The following is a 24,016-nucleotide window of genomic DNA, read 5'->3' as shown; positions in this document are numbered from 1 at the left end:
TCACACTTTTTAAATCCATTAATCTGTTGATGGACATAGGTTATTTCTATCTTTTGACTATTACGAATGAGCACTAATCAAACATAAACATTTGTGGGAGAATCTACTTTAGTTCATGATTCTGTGTGTGTGTGTTTGTGTGTGTGTGCACGTATACGTGCACATTCACGCATGGGTGCACACCATTCGTAGAGCGTGACTCAGAGCCTAGGAGTTGTCCCTGAGCTTCTTTTGTTCAAAGCTAGCACTCTAGCTAGCCTTGAGCCAGAGCTCCACTACTATGTTGTTTGTTTGAGGGGCTTAGTTTATTGGAAATAAAAATTTCACAGACTTTTCTGCCAAGGCTAGCTTTGAACCTCAGTCCTCAGAGCTCGGCCTTCTGAGTAGCTAGGATTACAGGTGTGAGCCATAGGCCCCTGACTCTTGTTTCTAATTGGTTTAGGTACATACTTGGGAAAGGAATCACTGAGTCAAATGGTACTTATCTGTTTAACTGTTTGAGGAACCATCAAACTTTCAATTTGCATCACATCACATTCTTACTAGCAATGTACAAAGGTTTCTCCACATCTTCACCAACACTGGCTATTTTCCTTTTTAAAATTATCATAGATTAAAAGTCATCTTAAATGATTCTTAACCTTTAAGTCATTCTTAACCTTTAAGTTTTGAAAGTTGGAATATCAATTTCTAAATGTCAACAAATGTAGCAGTGGATTTAAGTTTTCTGTCTCAAAATTTTCTAGCAAATACACACCATAGGTATTTATATTTAAATGGTTTAAACATAAAGACATCTTAAGTTTCTATTTTTAATACCTACAAATTAAAATGTCTCCAAAATATGGAACAGAGATAATTATAATGCTTAAGAATCTGCCTGCTTGGGGCTGGGGATATAATCTAGTGGCAAGAGTGCTTGCCTCCTACACATGAAGCTCTCAGTTCGATTCCCCAGCACCACATATACAGAAAATGGCCAGAAGTGGTGCTGTGGCTCAAGTGGCAGAGTGCTAGCCTTGAGCAAAAAGAAGCCAGGGACAGTGCTCAGGCCCTGAGTCCAAGCCCCAGGACTGGCAAAAAAAAAAAAAAAAAAGAATCTGCCTGCCATCATATATACCATTTAATAACAGCAATATTAATTTGTCTTTCCTTGTTTTAAAGGTTTGCTTCAAGCTTTTTCAATTCAATAAAGTACCCAGGTTGTATAGAACTATGCACCGGTTACCTTTATATTTAGTTTAGTGTGTTAGTCAGTTTTCAGTCCATGTAACAATAATATACTTAAGATAACTCAGTTATCTTAAAATGAGGGGGCTGAGAATATGGCTTAGTGGCAGAGTGCTTTCCTAGCATGCATGAAGCCCTGGGTTCGATTCCCCAGCACCACATATACAGAAAAGGCCAGAAGTGGCACTGTGGCTCAAGTGGTAGAGTGCTAGCCTTGAGCAAAAAGAAGCCAGGGACAGTGCTCAGGCCCTGAGTCCAAGCCCCAGGACTGGTTTTTTAAAAAAAGAGAGAAATTATTTCTTTTAACAAATGGCTTCACAAGTTTCAGTCCATAATTGGTTGGCTCCACTACTTTTGGGTCTTCAGTAAGGCAGAGCATCATAGTCAGAGTGTATGGCAAAGGAAAAGGCTTGCTTCCTGGCAGTTCAGATCCAAACCAAAGAAGTTAGTAAGTTCTAGTTATCAGTCAATAGATATTAATCAATATATAGTTCTATCTATTCTAAATCAACTGAACTATCTAGTCAGCTCAATTTAAAAAGCCAGAAAGACTTAGGCAACAACACACATTTAATCCCTAACTATGACACCTATCTTTACACAAATCATTCCACATGACAAGTGGACACCTTACCTAAGCATCATCAAAATGCATAATATTAATTACAAAGAGTTACAGAAAGGAAGGGAAATTAATCTTTATAATTAATTTTTATGGAGAGACAGTAACAGTCATTTGATGCCATGGATATCCTACTAGTTGACATGGTATCAGAATTTTTGGGATATTCTGAATTTCTGGGAATGTCCTTGGACTGTGTGGACTATGACAACTTGGAAGAAGATGAAAATTCTTGAGTGGCTGAAAACTTTAATCATTGGCCCTTGTTTGTGTGTGTGTGTGTGTGTGTGTGTGTGTGTGTGTGTGTGTGTGTTTTGCCAGTCCTGGGGCTTGGACTCAGGGCCTGAGCACTGTCCCTGGCTTCTCTTTGCTCAAGGCTAGCACTCTGCCACTTGAGCCACAGCGCCACTTCTGGCCATTTTCTGTATATGTGGTGCTGGGGAATTGAACCCAGGGCCTCATGTATACAAGGCGAGCACTCTTGCCAGTAGGCCATATCCCCAGCCCCTGGCCCTTGTTTTAATCTTAGTAGATTCTATGGTTTTATAGACTTAAGAAAGGTAATGGAGTGAGAGAAGGGGCAACATTATCCAAAAAGAAAGACTCTTACCTGACTTGTATAACTGTACCCCCCCCACTTGGCCTGGGGATATGGCCTACTGGCAAGAGTGCTTGCCTTGTATACATGAGGCCCTGGGTTCGATTCCTCAGCACCACATATACAGAAAACGGCCAGAAGTGGCGCTGTGGCTCAAGTGGCAGAGTGCTAGCCTTGAGCAAAAAGAAGCTAGGGACAGTGCTCAGGCCCTGAGTCCAAGCCCCAGGACTGGCCAAAAAAAACAAACAAACTGTACCCCCTCTGTATATTACCTTTATAAAAACAATAAAAAATATTTTTTAAAAAGAATGTATAGAGAATTGTCCAAAAAGAAATGTATTTGTGCCAGGCGCTGGTGGCTCATACCTATAATCCTAGCTTACTCAAGAGGCTGGGATTTGAGGATCATGGCTTGAAGCCAGCCTGGGCAGAAAAGTCTATGAGACTCTTATCTCCAATTAATCACAGAAAAAGCTAGAAATGGAGCTGTGGATCACAAGGTAGAAAGCTAGCCTTGAGCAAAAACAGAAGCTCAGGGATAGCACACAGGCCCTAAGTTCATGCCCCAGGACTAGCAAAAAATAAAAAAGGGAAAAAGGAAAGAAATGTACTTATTACCTAACCGGTGTAACTATAACCCCTCTGTACATCACCTTTATGATAACAACTTTTTAAAAATTAAAGAAAGGTAATAGATAGACTTTAGGATTCTTTGCACCAAGACATGTGCTTTGGAAACCTAGCGGCTCCAGAAAAATGGTTTTTGTTGCCCTATTCAAACCTGTACAGTAAGACAAAAACTTGCACTGGGATGTGTGGATGTGTGGTATATGAGAAAGTCTAGTACCTCTTTTAATCTGCTTTGTTTCATCTCTTTATAGATTATAATCTCCTCCAGGACAGAAAGAAATTATACTATTTTTAACCACTCACATAACTCCACTTTAGAAAATCTACTTTTTAGGGGCTAGGAATGTGGCAGAATGCTTACCTACCATGCATGAAGCCCTGAGTTCGATTCAGAAAAGGCCAGAAGTGCTGCTGCGACTCTAGTGACAGAGTGCTAGCCTTGAGCAAAAGAGGCTCAGGGACAGTGCCCAGGCCCTGAGTTCAAGACCCAAGACTGGCAAAAAAGAAAAAAAAATGAGCCAATGCAACAGCAATACTTACAAAACTATATGCTTGTAAACTGTACATTTTCGGGGGGGGGGATAGAGGGAGAGGAAAGGCGGGAGAAAAATGAGGAAGGAGGTAACAAGTTTGATAAGAAATGTACTCACTGCCTTACATATGAAACTGTAACCCCTCTGTACATCACTTTGACAATAAAGAAATCAATTTTTAAAAATAAAAAATAGAAGTTTGAAAAATATCTACTTTTTAGAAAATCTACTTGTTGCAGTGAGAATCTATCAACTTCCTCACAATTTTGAATTCTCAGAACCCAAGAGGCTTATAAACAAGGAACTAATGGCTTTGCTTTATAGAACTTGTGCATGGAGAGCGTTTCCATGCACTGTGCCTATTAGCATCCAATTATATAAACCTGCTTTGTTCTGTTAGCATCAAACAGGCACCCGAAGATAGAGGTAGTTATAGATACGCTTCAAATGCTAGCCCATGTTCTTCCCTCATGAAATGGCTCTTTGTTTTAATGAGATGAGCAGGCTTCCCAGATGCCAATGTACATGAGAGTGGTTAGTGTATAAGATAAGACTGCGTAGAACTGAAAACTGCATATCCCTGAGTAACCAGGAAAAAGAATGAGTTACTGGTATCGTATATGTACCTGGCACTACAGTCGGGTCTGGGAATACAGATGTGGATAAGACACAGCCTCTCTTCCTATGGAGCTCTGAATTTGGCTCTACATAATAATCACCTGGAAAAGGTTCTCATGTTTAGGTCTTATCCGAAATCTCTAGAGGCCACATTGAGAAATCCGATATTGCTGGGGATATGGCCTAGTGGCAAGAGTGCTTGCCTCATATACATGAGGCCCTGGGTTCAATTCCCCAGCACCACATATACAGAAAACGGCTAGAAGTGGCACTGTGGCTCAAGTGGCAGAGTGCTAGCCTTGAGCAAAAAGAAGCCAGGGACAGTGCTCAGGCCCTGAGTCCAAGCCCCAGGACTGGCCAAAAAAAAAAAGAGAGAGAGAGAGAGAAATCCGATATTTTCCCTCCAGTTCTCAGTACAAAAATCCTGCTTAGAAGAGAAGAAAAAGGAGTAATAACCGTAAAAGAAATAAATATCCTGATGCTGAGGGTCTGATCCATGTGGTAGAGTACCTGCATAGCAAGCTCCCGGCTCTAAGTTTCAACCCTGGAACTGGGAAAGGAGGAAGGGAGTCAACGAGGGCCATGCCGGAATTTTTTTAAATTCCCCTTAAATAAGCCTTCACATGTAAAACACTTTCTAAGATGAAGGACCATCTGGTTGGAGTTCTGCAGAATAGTAGTCCACGTAAAAAGTAGGAAACATAGAGGAAATAAAATGTGTAAAAACCTGGGAGGGAAAGAAGCCCTACCCAAACTTCAGCATGCAAATGCATTGCCTAATGATCTTGTTAAAATGCTGGTTCTGATTCAGTAAGTCTGGAATAGAGCTGGATTCTGCATTTTTAATAGGATCTCCAGGGATCTCATTGCCTCTGGCCCAGCTCAGCAAAAAAAGTGTAATTGGAACATAGGTGTGAGAAGCAGGCTTGTGAAAATGACTTGGAAAGGTCAACCAGGCCCTTGATTCTGACAATCTGTGCAAAACAGTCTGGAACTGATCCTACACTTTGTCCTGAGGGCCTTAGGGAGCCATTGCAGGGTCTTAAGCCAAGAGTGATGGAATTCCATTTGCATTTTAAAATTCCATGACTGCTAAAGTGGAGCGAGGCCAAACTAGAAGGCACAGGTTGGGTAGTAGCTTAGTGATGGAATGTATTCAGTATGTGCAAGGTATTGGGTTCAAGCCCCAACACTGTAAAATCCTATAAATTCTATTGATTGAGAGACAAAGGGAGAGGCGTAAAATGTGGATGATTCCTGTGCCAAATAGCACTCTTTGTTGCAAACAGTAGAATTTTATTCCTCCTGTTTTAGCCAAAAAATGATTTACTAGAAGATTAAACTGTTTACAGGCTTACAGGAGTAGCTTAACGTAGTATGGTGGCAGTCCCTTCTAATCCCAGCATTCTGGAGGTTGAGGCTGGAGGATTGTAAATTCAAGGCCAGTCTGGATTACATAATGAGTCCAAGACAACTTTGGCTACCTAATTTTTGTTGTTTGTTCTTTTTTAAAAAAAAATCCAGGGGCTGGGAATATGGCCTAGTGGCAAGAGTGCTTGCCTCCTATACATGAGGCCCTGGGTTTGATTCCTCAGTACCACATATACAGAAAATGGCCAGAAGTGGAGCTGTGGCTCAAGTGGTAGAGTGCTAGCCTTGAGCAAAAAAGAAGCCAGGGACAGTGCTCAGGCCCTGAGTTCACGGCCTAGGACTGGCCAAAAAAAAAAAAAAAAAATCCAATAGCTAGAAAAATAGTCAAGGCTAATTTCCCCCAGGAAACACATACAAAATGTGCCATAGAACTATCCAATGAGGAATTTGTCAAGGTATTCCCTACTTCAGAAAATGCCACCAACTGCTATTGCTACAGCCATCAGGTTCAGCAACTTGGTTTTACTGCAACGGCTACCAGTATCATTGTTCCCTCAAGCCCTGAGCCCCCAAGCACCTGAAAACTCTGCCAACAAGATTGTAAGCCTCACATAGAGCCTGCTAATTCACACAGCTCACATCCAAATTCCATTTAGCATAAGTGTATCTAATTATCATACCTGTATCATAACTACAAAAGAGACAGGGAATTTGAGTTTCTGATTTTTACATGAGTAAGAGGAGATTGCTCATAATGTGGGCATTTCCCTAAATATAAAAGCTATTCTAAAAATGATGAATCAAATATGAAAAACATATATATTCTTGTCATAGAAGACAGATGGCAGTGCCATTTTCAGAAATAAGAAATGGCAGTGGAAAGAGGGAAGAAGAAAAGAGAGAAGAGAGAGGAAGAATAGGAAGGGGAGAAGGGAGATGGACAGATGGACAGATGAAAGGAGAGGGAAGGAAAAAGAGAGAGCAAGAAAGTGTGTGTGTGTGTGTGTGTGTGTGTGTGTGTGTGTGTGTGTGTGTGTTTTAAGATAATGAATTCAGTCTTGAGCTGAAGAGCTCAGGGACAGCACCCAGGCCCAGAGTTCAAGCCCCATGACCAACGAGAGAGGAGAGAGAGAGAGATTATAAAGAGGAAAGGTTTATTTTGACTCAAAGTTTTAGTGATTTCAGTCCATAGTTGGTTTAGTCCTGTTGCTTTGGGGCCTGTAGCAAGGCAGCACATAATGGTGGGAGTATGCACAGGATGAAACTGTCCCCCTCGAGATAACTGAGAAGCAGAGAGAAGCGGGAGGCTCAAGAGCCCGGGTGTCTGGACTGCCTCACACTAGGCCTTACTTCTTAAAAGTTCTGCCAGCTCCTCATGAACTGGGGACAAGGCCTTTAATACATGGGTTTTGGGGGACACTCACTCAAATCATAGCAGGATTTAAACTTTAAGAAATGAACCAACACTTTACAAGCCTATCGATCCCTTACTTCCACTGCAAGTATCATCTGTGAACGAGGCCTTATTGAAAATGTTACCTTTACATTGCTGTGTCTCTCTTTTTTTTTTTTTTTTTGGCCAGTCCTGGGCCTTGGACTCAGGGCCTGAGCACTGTCCCTGGCTTCTTCCCGCTCAAGGCTAGCACTCTGCCACTTGAGCCACAGCGCCGCTTCTGGCCGTTTTCTGTATATGTGGTGCTGGGGAATCGAACCTAGGGCCTCGTGTATCCGAGGCAGGCACTCTTGCCACTAGGCTATATCCCCAGCCCCTGTGTCTCTTTTTATAATGTTTGTTACTCCCTGATATTATCTAAGTTAATTGTTTATTTTTGCATTCTTTGTCATTCCCACTCTATCTAATTAGGTATGTGCATATAGGTTATGGAGGGACTTGGGGTTTTGTTTGTGGATTTTGGACCAGGGCTCACTGTGTAGCCCAGACTGCTCTCAAAGTCATGATTCTCCGACCTCTACTTCCTGAGTACTGGAATTCCAAGCATGTGCCACTATACCAGTTAGATGCTTTAGTTTCTTCACAGCACTATATACATTGCTTAGAACCATATTTAGCATGCCATAGACACCTAATAGCCATGTATTAAGTGAATTGATTCATTATATAATAAGCAACCAGTGCTGAAACTGGAATACTAACATTTAGAAGCAAGTAGAAGGAAAGAAACTTCAGAAGGAATAGGAAAACCAAGTCTTTTGTCACAAAAGACATTTCAAAACATAGAGCATGCATATTTGTTAAGGAAGAGGTCTAAAATATGTCCATTGGATGTAATCTCTAAAGCTTGCAGCATAATTGCTTTGAGGAGAGAAGCAAATTTCATAGTGCTGAGGAGTGACTGAGAGGTGAGACTTCAGACACTCTTAGAGTAGCAACTCTTTAGTGAATTACGACATGATCTCCCTCCTCCTTCCCACAAAAAGTAACTCACACATTCTACCAACGAGATATTAAAGTGCGCTAAAGGATTGCTATTAAAATGCAAATATGCCATTTAAGAAGGGCGAGTTTCATTCATAGGAGGATGGGAATTACTTTAATCAGCTTCACACCTAGCACAGTGCAGCCAAACACAGTGCTAAAAAGATGAGAATTTCGATTGTGGTCTTGAGGAAGGAAGAAGTGGTGTTGGAGGTAGAGCATGGAGTGAAGTATGGAGACCCTGAAAGCAGCATAATTAAGGACGAGACAAGTGCTATAAAAGATAAAGCCAGGGGGGGTTGGCTCCAGCACTAGAATGCAAGGTCTTGAGTTCAGCTCCCAGTATAGAGGGGAGGGGAAGAGAGGGAAGTGGGAGAAGAAATTTATTCTGATGAGAAATTTAACTGCTAAGAAAAAAAAATGCGCAGAGGTGATCTAACCCTGAAAATACATTTTGTGGCAATTTTGCAAGAGGTCTTTCAATGAGGGGCTGTCTCCCACATTTAGTTTTTCAGGCCTTTCAGGATATGGCTTCTCTTCTGAGCCTTGTCCTTCACCTGTTGGGAGGCCAAAAGGAGGACTGGAAAGAACACTGGTGAGGAGTTTTTCTAATGCTCCTATTGTTTCCCCTGTCTTTTCACTAAATTCTGAGCTTCTGAAGAGAAACAGCAATATCTTATTCCCTGTATATTTTGGATATCTAGCTCGTGGTGTCTGGCATGATGAATGAATGTTTATTAACGATTGCACAAATGCATGAATGTAGTCATTATTCTGAAACAGGAATTTTCTGTTTATGGGATCATTACAGTTTAATATGAACATATGAATGATCTACATTTCTTTTTCTGCACATGCCAAAGGGTAACAACCAGGTACATTCCACTAGAGACAATTTTACATTTTTACAGATAGGAATACTTTGCAGTTAGAAATTAACTCTACTTCTACAGAGTTGTAAGACAGACTGGTCAAAGACAAAGCAATTCTGTATAGCCCGTAGGACAAATCCTATCCAGGGGCTCCAACATTTCATTACAAAGATATCCAGAATCTCTGTCATCCAATTCATAATCTCTGATAATTGTCTTCAAGAAAGGATATCAATGCCAATATTATTTTAAAAAATAAAAACAGGTTAGCCTGATTTAGAAAAAGGGTTAATGGGCATTTACAAATGTTCAAGAGGTCTTATGTTTTTCTAAGTTATCGCAACACTATAAACAGAAAACTAACCCAAATATTAAGATAATTTATCAGCCTACTCTGGAGAAACCCTACAGACTGCCAAAGATATATATCATTGCCTTAGAGTTTAAAAAAACAGTTGCCATATTATGTTACCTAGGTAACACACTAGCAAATAGATGTCGTATTAAGAATTAAAACGAACAACAGATGTCAAACTCCAAAGTAAAAATTTGTTCTCTATCTGTTTTACAACATAGTCATGTGAAAGATTCAGCTATTAAGAAGGAAGTATCACCCTCGGAACATCACTTTAACAATAAAAATTAAAATTAAAAAAGAAGGGAGTATCATAGGTAGGTAGGTAGGTAGGTAGATGCATACATACATACATACATACATACATACATACATACAAACAAACGTACATAGAATAAATGTTTCCTCTTTGGGCATGCGCGTGCATGTTTGTGCATACACACACAGGCACACTGGTACTGGTGCCAGAACCCAGCGTAGGCATTAACCCTTGGCATTTTTGCTCAAGACTGTCACTCTACCACCTGAGCCACACCCCCACTTCTGGCTCTTTAGTGGTTAATTAGAAATAAGAGTCTTATGGCCATTCCTAACTAGGCTGGCTTTGATCCATGATCCTCAGATCTCAGCTTCCTGAGTAACTAGGATTAAAGGCATGCAACAAGGGCACCCAGCTGTTTGTTTCCTCTTCTTCAAAATCTTAATATGTGTGGCAAGTGTGTAGAAGTCAGAATTCACATGGACCTTTTCTACCTCACTTTCAGATGTCCAGGTAGAAGACTGAATGTCTCTTGGTGACTCAAATGGGCATCCTTCAAAGTGAAATTTGCATGGACCAATTCAGAGTATCCCAAACATTCTCTGTGATGTTGAAGTGATACAATAACAAAATTTTAAAAATAAACTTAATTTCTCTTTTATAAATACAGTTTTTATTTCGACATTATCTGACTGACCTCAATAGGTAATTGTCTCAAATTCTTAAACTAAAATATTCTTTAGACATGCCATCCAAAATTTAATTGGTTCATGAAATGATTCATTATAATTAGAGCAGCACTGGGTATTTAGGAGTGATGGGTATATTTTGCAACTAAGTAATTCTGTATTATGTAAGCTAAACACTGACATTTTCCTCTGGCCATGGAAAAGATACCAGGAACAGTTGCCTCATTGCATATACTTCAAATATCCTTTCAGATCCACTTGTCACCTTTCTGCATCTTATTTGTGTCCTCAGAGGCTGCTCTCTCTGTACTGAATTAACGCTTGCTCTAATCCTTTCAGTTGGGTTCAGTCAGTAGGAGAAATGTCAGGAAATCCAAAAGGAGGAGAAGGAACACAGGCTACCATTTGGTAAGCGCTGCAATTTTTCTGTGGGAAGGCTACAGGTTGAGTGTCTATCCTCCAGCTACAGCTCTCTTTTCCTCTGACCTCTTCTGTAACTGCTTCCTGCAGTTGTTAGCACTGTTCGCCTTACCCCCTATTGGCTTACCCTAACCTTTCACATACTTGCTTAATGGTTCCACCATTCAACTCCCTTCAGCCACCTCTTTAAAATGTGCCATCTGTTTCCTGTCAAGACAGCTGCTTTGACATTTTCCCAAGCCAAAATGATTTCTGCCATTATATAGAATTTTAGGAACCTGATTTTTCATTTTTATGTTACAGTGGATATAGACTACTACTTCTTCAGCAATCCTTGACTACACCTTCATATGTGTAAATTGGCAGCTGTCCCTGCACTCTTTTTATTCAGGGCTAATACTCTACCACTTGAGCCACAGATCTACTTCCAGCATTTTTTGATGGTTAATTGAAGATAAGACTTTTACAGACTTTCCTGCCTGGGCTGGCTTATCACCGTTAAGGTCAAATCTCAGCCTCCTGAGTAGCCAGAATTACAAGTGAGAACTACCAGAACTTGGCTAGAAAGTTATTTCTTGTGTAGACTACTGGGGGAGGGAGGCTGATCCTGGGGCTTGAACACAAAGCCTGAGCACTGTCCCTGAGTCCCTTTGTGCTCAAGGCTAGCACTCTACTACTTGAGCCACAGCACCACATCCTGCTTTTCCTGAGTAGCTTTTGTTGAGTCTCATGGCCTTTTCTTCTCTGGCTGGCTTTGAATTGTGATCCTTAAATCTCAACCTCCTGAGTAGCTAGGATTACAGGTATGAGCCAGTAGCACCCAGCTAAAAGGCAAAGAGTTCTTACAGTTCAGTAAACTACTGTCTTCCTAAAAAAAAAAAGTAATAAGCTGCTTTTTCTTTACTTCAAACTCAAGTAAATTGTACAACCTGATCTACCTCGACATTACATATGATGAACACAATTTAAAAGCTTTGCTACATACTATTTTGTTCTAAATTTCCCTCTATTGTGACTTACCAATATACTTTTTCTTTGCTCTTATTGCTTTGTTATTTATTCACATTTTACTATGGTGTTACATGTATTTCTGTTTCCTTAAATTCTTTTTGATGAGCCAGTTTCATAAAATACAAAAAGGAAATGCTTTTTTATTTCCTACTCACTACTGCCATCTGCAGGTAAAAGGGAAGAATAAGCCAAAACCCATCACATTACTTAAAGCTATGCTCAAGATTCTCAGTCAATAGGAAAGTTTAGCTGTTAATATTTGAGAAGTTAACCATTAAAGAGAAAACTCATCTGCTCACAGAAAGGGTTCGCCAAATTATCAAAGCTCTCTCACTGTAGAAAAGTCTCTGAGAACTCAGTTTTCAATAGAACTCTGTATCTTCTACACCCATCTGCAAATAGACACAAAAATCCTAATTTAGCCAAGATCATAGCTAGTGTCACTGTTTCAAAGATCTTTCAAGACTTTTAAAATTTGGATCTATCTGAGAATAATAATACTGATTCAACAGTTATAATGACCTAAAGGTGCAGACATTAAGCAATTTTGTGTGCAGTGAAGACAAATGTCAGCAAAAGTTGGAAACTCTTTAATGCAGCCATCAGAGATTTTTCCTTTTCTTTTAATTAAAAGTCTAAGGCAGGCTGAAATACAACCAGCAAACAAGCAGCTTCAATTTTTGAGTACAAAAGACTACTGATTATGCACGGATTATTTTCTTCAGTCACACTATTTTGTATGGGCAGCAACACTGTCAGTGATGTCATCTTCTAAAACAACAGACCTGAATGTATAGGCATATTGTGCCAACTGAGACCAAATCAATGACCTGGGTAATGCAATCAGGGTCACACTATTATTCCTCATCTTAACTCTCCAAGACTGTACAAAAAGAAATGCTAATCTGATGCATACTCAAGGAATTCGCTGCATGTGTTGTGTGGGAAAGAAAATCGAGTCCTTATTTACTTTTATTTACATTCAGCTTGGACCTGGAGAAAATGCATCACAGAACTTAATAATGTTGTGTGCATCAGAACATGTTATTTTAGGTTTATATTAGTAGCAGGCTAAGTAATGTATTAACAATCACACTTTCTTGCATAAGCAATTCTTGCCAAAGGTATTTTCTGAAGAATTAATCTCAAAATGTGTATTCAGAAAGCATACTAATACATTTTTGGATCTGTGAAATCAGAATGATTTGTAGCATTCCTGATAAGGGAGGCAGCACCGTTTTATTGATTGGGCAAGAAAACTTTTCAAAGATTTATAGCTTCCAATTCCATCTCCACTTGCTTTGAGATTCGATTGGTTCATTCTAGTGATTTATCTTCATAATGAGCATAATATAGATTTAAATCAAGCAAACTTAAATTTGTTCAATATCTGTAAGGGGGCTTTCTGAGGTGAAAAAAAAATGTTTCTTCAAAGATACAAAGGAGGACTGGGAATGGAAGCCTGGTAATAAGATTTTAAGAAAAAATACCTGTGGCTCACACTTGTAATCCTAGCTACTCAGGGGGCTGCGATCTGAGGATCCTAGGTGGAAGCCAGTGTGCACAAGAAAGTCCTGTGAGGTTCATCTCCAATTGACCAGCAAAACGCCCCAAGAGGAGCCATGGCTCAGGTGGTAGAGCACCTGCCTTGAGTCAAAAAGGCAAGGGAGAGCTCCCAGGCCCCGAATTCAAGTCCCAGTATTCGCGAGCACGCATGCATGCACACACAGAGAAACACACACACGAGAAGTACAGGAGACCTGGGGGTGTCAACCAGGTGATAAATTGCCTAGTACATACACTCAGAAATACAGTGCTTGTGGCACTGGAAAATCTAGGTTCAAAGTCTGAATCAGTAGCAAAGTCCACCAGAGTCCATCTCCAACGAAGCAATGAAATGCCAGCCTGAGCTCAGCTAGAACCAGAGTCCCCGAGTTCACATCCCCGTGCCAGGAAAGAAAAGGCCAGTGTGCAGGGAGTCACTGGCTGCTATTTCTTGCATGGGAAGCAAGAAATGTTTCTCCTCCCTTTCCCCCCCAGTTCCCCCCATTTCTCTACTTTATCCTGTTTTACTTAAGTAAGTCCTTGCTGAAACTTCCGGGGGGGGTGGGGGAAGACCGAAGGAAGACATCATCCAAAAGCGTCTTGGCTCACAATGCACCCCGAGAGCCTACTGCAACGCGGGGACACTTGCCCACTGGCTCAACGCGCTAGACATACACAGCCTTTGAAGGCACATCCGGGACTCCCGTCCTCCGGGGGCGGAGCCACGGCGGCAGGGCGGTCCTTCCGCTACGCCCCGCCCCCTACCGTAGCGCAAGGGGGCGGAGCCACCCGCATCAGGGCGGTCCTTCCGCTTCGCCCCGCCTCTCCCTGCCCTCCCGGCGTAGCGCGGGGGGGGGGGGGGGCGGAGCCTGCGCGGCGTGAGCCTGCGGGAGCGCGGCGGAGCAGGTTCCGACCATGGCTGACGGCGGCCGAGTACCTCAGGCCCGGGCGCTCCTGCAGCAGTGTCTGCACGCCCGACTGCAAGTTTGTCCAGCCGAGGGGGACGCCACGGCCCAGTGGGTGGAGGTAACGGCGGCCGGGCAGCTCTCGGTATCCTTTTCCGCATCGTCTGGGTGGCGCTTCGTCCCCGCGCGCCCTTCTGCCAGCCCGCTGGCCCCCGGGGTGCCGGGCCTGGCGCGGCGTCCTGGCCCGCGGGGTCTCCCACCCCGCAGCACCCCGCGCCAGGCCTCCCCCGCGGGGGAACACCCTGGCCGTAGGCCTCCTTTGCCCCGGGCAGCTCGGTACCCTGGGCCTGAACCGCACTGGTTCCCTCTTGTAGGCTGGATTTGGGGGTTCAAGACCTGCTTTGGTTTGTGTCGCTTGGGCTCAGCGCAGGAAGGAGATTTCTCGAGAAACAATTTAGTTTTCAAGAAACTTATTTTCCGCACTCGATGATCAAACCCCCAGGCCTAAGCAGGGAAGCGTTTTTATTAATCACCAGCCCAAGCATCTTCTTCAAGAAATTTTGACTTGTTTCCAACTAGGACTCTCGTTTATGGTACCAAGAAGTCAAGACTACTACTTTTTATAATAGTTTTGCATTGTTATTGGAACACATTTCCTCCAAAGAAATTAAGACATCTCAATATGACTTCTACTTCCATACTTAATCCTTTTAAGACAACCAGTCAGTAGGCCACAAAGGCAAATACAATGTTCTTTAAAGTGTCTTGGCATATTTTGGGAGTAAGTTAAAACATAAAAAAATAAATAACTATACCCCTTCTGTACATCACCTCAATAAAATTTAATTTAAAAAGAAAAAAAAGCTCATAGTTAAAACGTTAGGAGATAATGAGAATCAATAATGTAGGAGAATCTCTCACTTATCTGCTAATAAAGTCCAGGATCTAGCTTTACTATAACACACAGTCATTTTAAATATTATGCGTGAAGATATGGTTGATCGCATTTACATCAGAATCTATCATTTACTTGTGCTAACTTGGAAATCGTTTATGAACACTAAAAATTGCTGTATTCCATATTTACCTGACAGAGAAAATACCCTGATCATGAAGATGGTTTTTCCAGGATGAAGTTTATCCATTGCACTCGGATGTTCTGTAGTTTCCCCTGATGTGGGAGATTTGACTGCATAATTTGTTATGACAACTTCTTGTGAATTGCCTCTGTACTCTCCCTTGGGGAGGGGAGAACAGCAATTCTGTTTCCACCTCCTTTTCTCAAACTTTTTCTTTAACTTTTGTTTTGATTCTTCATTGAGGTTTTTATTTTTCTTCCATATTTGAAACTTTGTTCCTTTACATTCATGTTTTGTATACCTAAATATGTAGAATAAACTAATTTGATCGTTGCTCTCTGGCACTACAAATTTCAAACTAGTAATCACTTAGAGTTCTTCCATATTTCTTTTTTAGGTTTTCTCATGCCATGTTTTCTTACGTATAATTACAGATATTTTATTGCAGCCTTCTAGTGTGTCACTTTGTGTTTATAAACGCTAGACACTGTTTTTAAAGATTTTTTCCTTCCCTCCCACACATGAATGAATTAAAGAGCTGACAAGTAATTAGATGTTGAGAAAGTGTAAATTCCCTTTTCTCACATACCACTTACCCTGTTCCATTAATTTTGTTAATGGAACACTTCAGTGGTTTGAAAGTTACTTATTTTAGTTTCATTCATTAAGAACTTTGCCATCACAGACGATAATGCTTTTCTTTCTGGGAATGGAGCATTTTTAAGTGAGAATTAACTGTACTTTTTTATTTGATGTTTTGTAATTTAAAAAAAAGTTAGAAAGACTGGGGGCTCACACCTGTAATCCTAGCTTTTAGATCTGAAGGATCATGGTTTGAGGGCAACCCAAGTAGGAAAAGTCCCTTAGACTCCATCTCCAAAATAACTGGCAAACAGCAGGTATGAAGTCATATAGCTCAATTGATGGAGCTGCAGCCAAGCAAACTCAAGGCCCTGAGTTCAAACCTCAGTAGTGCCAAGAAAAACAGAACACTGCAAGGAAAGTGATGGTTTTGACTTGAAGAGAGGAATATGTAGATCACATCTTAAGGTATATTATTGGAATAAACCAAAGAGCAATGAAAGGAAGTAATGTAGTTAGTGTAATCAACTTCTGGGAGTAATTAAGTACTTAATCTGACAGGACATATAATGAAGATTTGGCCTCATGTTGAAAATTCTATCCATAGTAGTAGTGCAGGTGTCTAATTCAACTTGGCAGCCCCTTGTGGGTATACATCTTCCAAAACCACAATTGTGCTTTTAAGAATGACTGCTTTTGCGAGTAAGTGTGAGTACAGAGCTATATTTACAAAGAACATTATGTAGATAATGGAGCCTAGGAGATACAGTTGAATGTTAATGCAATCAAGATATAAATTGAGTCCCTGTAATGCATAAAACATGTGAAGTACTGTGGAAGTTCATATTTAGATAGTGTTTCTGCCTTTAAATGTATATACTCATTTAATAATCATATGTAGGACTTACCATGAACCCAGCAATATTTTAAACACAATGACTATTAATCTATTTAGTCTTTGATAGCTCCTGGAGTCAACAAGGTTTACATATACAATCATGAATTTAATGACATAATCAGCAGAATCAAAGTCATTTATCAGATGTCTTTTTTCTTATAGCCTGTCTTAAAAGAGCTAATAAAAATATCCAAGTCACTGTGTAAAATAAATAAATTGGTGTTCTTGGTAGCAACCAATCTTGTCATGTAGAATTTATTACCATAAATATAATTTCTAATCATTATGCTTATTTAAGGTATTTAACAATAACTGAAATAATCAGACAGTTTCCCATAGAAATAGAATCAAACTCACTGTGTGTTAGTAAATAAGTTAGGGGGTATAGAGTGGTGATGTCAAAATATATCAGTCAGACTGCTGCTTATTCATCAGTCCTGTCTAATATAATGTGAATTCATCTGGTACTGAATAAATGGGTCTTGCACATTAAATGTTTCTAAGCCTGTCAGCCTTACTTGGTAGATGAGGGGATGCTGGTTGAAATTCTACTAACTTCTATTAAAATAGAAGTAAATATATGAAATTATAATGTGATCTTCACTTTAAAAAGAAAAACCTACTGGGGCTGGTGACTCACACTTGGTAATCCTAGCTACTCAGAAGGCTAAGATCTGAGAGTAGTGGTTTGAAGCCAGCCAGGGCAGGAAAGTCCTTAAGACTCTTGTCTCAATTTTTTTTTTAAGTCAGAAATAGAGTCATGGCTCAAGTGGTAGAGCACTTGAGCCTTGAGCAAAAAAATCTCAGGAACAGCATCCAGGCCCTGAGTTCAAGCCCCAGGACTGGCACAAAATAAATTAAAAATAATAAATAAAAGCTTTAGTTTTTTTAAGAAATAGTAATGGTTAAAACTTGAAAGGATTTTGTTTTTTATACTTATTTAGAAATCAGAACTATCATACATTTCCTGTTGCTCTTAATCTCTATGTTTGTAAGATTTTCTTGAATTTTTTTTTCATTGAGTCCTGAATCTCTATGGACTTCTCCCTAACCAGAGTTTTCTGTGGTGATTTCTTGTAGGTTCAAAGAGGATTAGTGATTTATGTGTGCTTCTTCAAGGGAGCTGACAAAGAACTTCTTCCCAAAATGGGTATGTGTTTTGTTTTCTTCTTTTTAATGAGTGAGAAAGAACAGCAATATACATGTGGCGATTTAAAAAAAAAGCACTATACAAGGAGTACAATCTTATTTACTTATTTATTTACTTGCACTTTGCCATTTACAAGCACTCTACCATTGAACTATAGAAATATAATAATAAATTGTCCTGGTATATAAGTTATTCATTAGCTTAGTTTTAGTTTAGTATTGTTTTTCTTTTAGAGTTTTTGTTTAATATTGTTGGTTTTAGCTATTTTTCTATTACAATTAAGGTATGCATGTATTCTTTTAAAACTTAGCTTTTCATAATAGATTATAGGTTGATTTATAAGCACACAAAATACACACAAGGTAGTTTAGACCAAGGTTACAGAAAGTTGCTGGTGGCCACATTAGGAGAAACAGGTTGTTCATTTACTAAGGTTTCCCTAGATAAGAGAACAGAGGCAGTAGACAACACTGTATCTACAAAGTGTTAGTCCTGTCAAATTTATACAGGTCAAAATTACATCATTTTTATGGAAGAATTTATATTAACCATTTATGTATAATGTCCTGGTAAGAAATATGTACAAATGCAATTCTAGTTTTTAAACCATAGTGTTATCACAGCTGTACTTCCTCTGGTTGCATCGGAAGCAAAAGTAAGTGTTCAAGGATCTCTGAACAATCATTTATTTGACTGCAGTTTGTATACTGAAATACCCATGGCATTGCATATTCTTTATAATAGTCATTTAGATTCAGATATATCAAATCAATCATGTGCTGTCTGAAGTCAGTATTTGATTCTATCACGTATATCCAGAAAAAAAAAAAAAAGCTTGATATAGCTATCTCTAATCTTGGAGACATTTTATATTATCCTTATTAATGAAAGATAGCACCTATTAATTGAATCAATAGGAAATACAAACTAAAACCAGGTGCTTGTGGCTCAAGCCTATAATCATAGCTGCTCAGGAGGCTGAGATCTGAGGATCACTGTTTAGCCAGCCCAGGCAGGAAAGTCTGTGAGACTCTTAACTTCTCAGAAAAGGCCAGAAGTAGTTCTGTGGGGGGCTGGGGATATGGCCTAGTGGCAAGAGTGCTTACCTCCTATACATGAAGCCCTGGGTTCAATTCCCCAGCACCACATATACAGAAAATGGCCAGAAGTGGCGCTGTGGCTCAAGTGGCAGAGTGCTAGCCTTGAGCAAAAAGAAGCCAGGGACAGTGCTCAGGCCCTGAGTCCAAGCCCCAGGACTGCCCAAAAAAAAAAGAAGTAGTGCAGTCGGTCAAGTGGTAGAGCACTGGCCTTGAGCAAAAGAAGTTCAGAGACAGTACCCAGGCCCTGAGTTCAAGCCCCAGGACCAGCAAAGAAAAGAGAGACAGAGGGAAGAAGGGAGAGAGAGAGAAAGAAATCTAAGCTAGGCACTGATGGCTCATGCCTGTAATCCTAGCTACTCAGAAGTCTGAGATTTGAGGATTACAGTTCAAAGCCCCATAAGACTCTTATCTCCAATAAATTACCAAAATAGCTGGAAGTGGCACTGTGGCTCAAGTAGTAGAGTACTAGCCTTGAACAAAAGAAGCTCGGGGACAATGCCTAATCCCTGAGTTCAAGTCCTAGAACCAGCAAAACAAAAAACAAAAAAAGGAATACAGCCACTCTGGAGACTGAAAGAGGACTATTCCTTTGTTCATAGTTCAAAGCCATTCTAATCAACCCTGTCTCCAAATTTTAAGAATATATAAATTATATATAAATTTGAATATTAGGTAGTTGAAGCTCATAGACATTAACCTAGAAGAGAGCAAATAATTTACTTGGACAGAAAGGTATGGCTTTTTTATACTAATATAACAAACATTTGACAATTCTGAAAATTACATTCAGGAGACTATAATAGAAGACAGTAGAAAGGCAGTATTTAAATTAGTTTGGAACTTGAACCCAGGACATAATAAGGAATGTTTGAGAGGTTAAGAAGAAAATGAAATGAGGACTTCCATTGTAGAGGATAATTTGTGAGGTACTGATTGATGTCAAGGTGTAATAGACCTGTCCATTTTCCTAAGTTAAGATTTTGCCCTCAATTAAATCTTCACTGGCCATAAAAAAATATAATAAGATTCTCTAAAATTCTTCTCATTCCTTCTTTTTTTTTTTTTTTTTTTTTTTTTGCCAATCCTGGGGCTTGAACTCAAGGCCTGGGCACTGTCGCTGCTTCTGCTCAAAGATAGCATTCTTCCACTTGTGCCACAGCTCCACTTCCAGCTTTTTCTGTTTATGTGGTTCTGAGGAATCGAACCCAGGGCCTCATGCATGCTAGGCAAACACTCTACCGCTAAGCCACCTGTTGCCCCAAATTCTTTTCATTCTTAAGATTGACTTTTTTAAGGTTGGATCATAGAATCTTAAATGAACTTTAATCATAAAATAAACCCAACCAATTCAAGCTGCATTTTATTCTACATAGATGAAATGCTCTGTATATGTCTATGTGAGTTCACTTTAAATAGACATGTAAGAGGGTGGTGAATTTGATAAAACACTGAGGATGTAAGTTTTCAAGTGCAAAATCTAACACAAAACTTGGTATGATTCTCAGTAAAGGACCATATGCATCTGAAGAATCAGACTGCTGGTTTGAGTTACAAGCAAAGTAAATACATCTAGCTGGGCTCCAGTGACTCACACCTTCAATCCTAGCTACTCAGGAGGCTGAGATCAAAAGGTCACAGTTCAAGCCAGCACACACAGGCAGAAAAGTTCAAGAGACTATTATCTCCAATTAGCCACCAAGGGAGGGGGTGGGGGCGGGGGCGGAGCCAGAAATGGAGCTGCAACTGAAGTGGTAGAGCACTGGCCTTGAGCAAAAAAGCTCTGGGACTGATCCCAGGCCGGGAGCTCAAGCCCCAGGTCAGGCAATAAATAAACAAATCTATTACTGATAGATACTGCCCTCCCGGAAGAAAAGTCCGCCGATGTGATAAGATTCTCTTAGACCACCCCACTTCCCCCCAACACACACACCTCATACTCATTAGAGGGATTCCAATCTTTCCAATCAAATTTTGTAACACTTGGGGAATTAAGCCCACAATACATAGCTAATGCAGAAGTTGGAAAGTCTTTCTAAATTCATCTTCTGTATAACTGGGCTGTGGTCTAGAGATTTGTGAAGGCTTAACTTCTAGTCAATGTCTTTGGATTTATTTGGTTGATAACCTATGTTAGGATCTCTGAGTTTCCAGCATGCCATTAATTCATTGTCTCATTTTAATTCTACTTATATTTGTTTTGGATCTATTTCTACCTACGGATATTTATATCAGTATTGAGTTCCAAGATGTTGCCAGTAGAGGGAAGTGTGTAGAAGTGTAATAGCTTGTACTAGCACTCCTGTGTTAATCCAAAATTGGCCACTTAGTCTCTTACCAGCCTGAGGCTTGTAATGAAGCACTCTGGAAAGTTAGTTTTCCACAGAAGCAACCACTAAGGACTGCGGGCTATATAGCAAAGCCCTAGTTGTAATTTAGAAATTATAGAGGTATTTAAATAGATGTTAAGTGAAAATTGTTGGTACATAAAGCATAACTTGAGAGTTCCTTTGAGTGTTTACCTTGGGAGGCTTTTAACTGGTTAATTACATGATTTACAGAGTAGGGGATAGCCAAACCAAATCCTTACTAATATCCTTACTATAAGGATATAGTAAATCCTTACTATAGATCCTCTAGTAATTCAAACCATTAGATACCTGCCAAAAGCATGCCTTTGTCTAATTTGAGAATAGAGGTGAGAGGTTTGTATAGTTTCTTTTACCATTTTACTGTTTGGGGGCTCAGAATGTGGCTTAGTGATAGAGTGCTTGCCTAGTATGCATGAAGCCCGGGGTTCAATTCCTCAGTACCACATACACAGAAAAAGCCCAAAGTGGCACTATGGCCCAAGTTGTAGAGTACTATCCCTGAACAAAAGAAGCTCAGGGACAGTGCCCAGACCCTGAGTTCAAACCCCAGGACTGGCAAAAAAAAAAGTCATTTTACCATTCTCTCAGTACTGTTCTTTGCAAGCACAATTCATTTATACCATTATTACCTCCTTGGATGGTATCTGATTCTAATAGACACTTCTTTTTTTTATCATTTTTTAAATGGTTAAATGTTGAGGTATAAAAGTTTTCTAAATTTAGATAAAATTTTAGTGACACTAGGTTTTGACACTTGTTAGCTATAGTTTCATAAATGCTATGAAAATATCACACTGTTTTCTTGTATGTATATGAAGATAGTGTTAATAGCTCTGGATCTTTACTTTTTTATTTGTAACAGTGTATTTTCTGCCATAGAATGTATTTGTAAAATGATTAGTCCATGTCAATAGTACCATTAAGGTTATGAAAAAGCAAAAGGAGTTGGTATGTAATGAGTTTAAACCTGAAAGCTTTTTTACAGCTCAAAACTGTAGGTAACTAATTTTAAAATAATAAATGACATTCTGATAATCTTTGTTATGGAACAGAGTTTGGTTTGAGAAGGATTTATCATGGTATTTTCTAATGGGATTTACTTATAAAATACAGGAAATAGCAAGGGAAAATCTCATATTTTCCTGAGGTTTCATGGTACAGTTAATTCTGTAAATTAAAAACGTCATGATCTTAGGGCTGGGAATGTGGCTTAGCAGTAGAGTGCTTGCCCATCATGCACGAAGCCCTGGGTTTGATTCCTCAGCACCATATTAACAGAAGAAGCTGGAAGTGGTGCTGTGGCTCAAGAGGTAGAGTGCTAGCCTTGAGCAAAAAGAAGCCAGGGACAGTGTTCAGGCCCTGAGTCCAAGCCCCAGGACAAACAAACAAATAAACAATAAGTCATGATCTTTTCTGCATAAAGTTTTGTTCTTTTTCATATTTGGACTATTTAATGAAGCAGAATTTTGAATCGCAACGAGGTAAGGAGTAAGAGCAAACTGGGCTTTAAATGTGGGATTTGCCAACTAATTTAAAAGATTGATGGTTTTCTTCAAGTTTGTTTTTTGTTTCAAAATGTTTTACCTTTTGTCCTCCCTCCAGTTAATACATTGTTAAATGTGAAATTAAGTGAGACAGAAAATGGCAAGCACGTCTCTATATTGGCACTACCTGGTGATGTTCTAATCATTCCCCAAGCCACCCTTGGAGGCAGAGTAAAAGGAAGAAACATGCAGTATCATTCTAACTGTGGAAAAGAAGAAGGGTTAGAACTGTATTCCCAATTTGTGACTCTCTGTGAAAAAGAATTCGCTGCAAACAGCAAGTGTGCGGAAGCTGGGGTTGTGGTGAAACATGGCACTTATGGGAACAGGCAAGTACTGAAGCTTGATACCAATGGGCCATACACACATCTGATTGAGTTTTGATAAATTCAAGATTAGTTCCCACAACTGTTTTTCTACTAAAAGACCTGAACTATAGTTAGATTTTCTACTTCTTCACCTTGAATACACTCGTCTGCAGCACTTTGAGGCAAGAAAATCCTGGGTGCTATAAATAACTGTAACTTGATAATCAGATGACCTTGCCTGGTCACATAACTAGATCTGTCACCTTCTGTTCTACATTCCTCCACCCTTCCACTGAAAAATTTGAAAAATGTCATCTATTTACCTCCTAGTCATTAAGAAAATCTTGACCACACTTAAAAGATCACATGCATTTAAACCTATTTTGTAATGAATAAAGTTGAGTTGTACAGTCAATAAAAATACATGTTATGCCACAAGTTTATGTAGTAATAAAAGTAACTATTTGTATTAAAATTAAGACCCAGCACAAACCAACTATAACTTCATCTGTTTTATTTTACTATGCCAGTTTTACTTTTTTCTTTGTTTTTTATTTTGTATTACTTATTTATTCTTTGATGGTGCTAAGGATCAAGTCCAGAGCTTTGTACATGTTAGACAAGCACTGTATTACTGTGCTATATTCCCAGCCCAGTTTTCTGTAATTTGAATAAAATCAGATATTTTACTATTGTTTTTAATAATACCTATTAAAATGTGATATAGCAATGTTATTGTGCGTTACATTATTTTCCAAGAACATCCAAATGCTTTAGAATCTTTCGTACCTTATAAATGTGTATTATGTCAATTAGAAATTTTATAAGTAAAAAAAAAAAATCAAAGTTTGTTTTTGTTAAACATACCCCCACAACTACATTAGTATTCTG

At 39.5% G+C, this 24,016-nt stretch overlaps 1 protein-coding gene and 1 pseudogene across 2 annotated transcripts; both read left to right on the top strand.

Moving 5' to 3' along the window:
* The first annotated feature begins 14,059 nt into the window (after positions 1-14,059).
* Dtd2 (D-aminoacyl-tRNA deacylase 2) lies at positions 14,060-23,860 on the top strand. 2 transcript variants are annotated; one of them, XM_048362558.1, is made up of 3 exons: positions 14,060-14,216; positions 17,735-17,804; positions 22,972-23,860. In XM_048362558.1, exons 1-3 carry the CDS (start codon positions 14,106-14,108, stop codon positions 23,199-23,201), a joined length of 411 nt encoding a protein of 136 aa, XP_048218515.1. In that variant the 5' UTR covers positions 14,060-14,105; the 3' UTR covers positions 23,202-23,860. The 2 variants fall into 2 exon arrangements, with proteins under 2 accessions (XP_048218515.1, XP_048218514.1); XM_048362557.1 differs by having other exon boundaries at positions 22,876-23,860.
* LOC125363717 lies at positions 15,175-15,303 on the top strand (annotated as a pseudogene).
* Positions 23,861-24,016: the final 156 nt, after the last annotated feature.

The sequence above is a fragment of the Perognathus longimembris genome, chromosome 14 (assembly GCF_023159225.1).
Source record: "Perognathus longimembris pacificus isolate PPM17 chromosome 14, ASM2315922v1, whole genome shotgun sequence".
NCBI lineage: Eukaryota > Metazoa > Chordata > Mammalia > Rodentia > Heteromyidae > Perognathus > Perognathus longimembris.
This window is presented reverse-complemented; position numbering and strand designations above follow the sequence as displayed.

Excerpts from the sequence above, each read along its gene's own strand:
- Dtd2 (XM_048362557.1), top strand. The coding sequence starts at position 14,106 with ATGGCTGACGGCGGCCGAGTACCTCAGGCCCGGGCGCTCCTGCAGCAG. Across the intron at positions 14,217-17,734 it reads CCACGGCCCAGTGGGTGGAG|GTTCAAAGAGGATTAGTGAT; the intron begins GTAACGGCGGCC and ends GATTTCTTGTAG. Across the intron at positions 17,805-22,875 it reads AGAACTTCTTCCCAAAATGG|TTAATACATTGTTAAATGTG; the intron begins GTATGTGTTTTG and ends TCCTCCCTCCAG.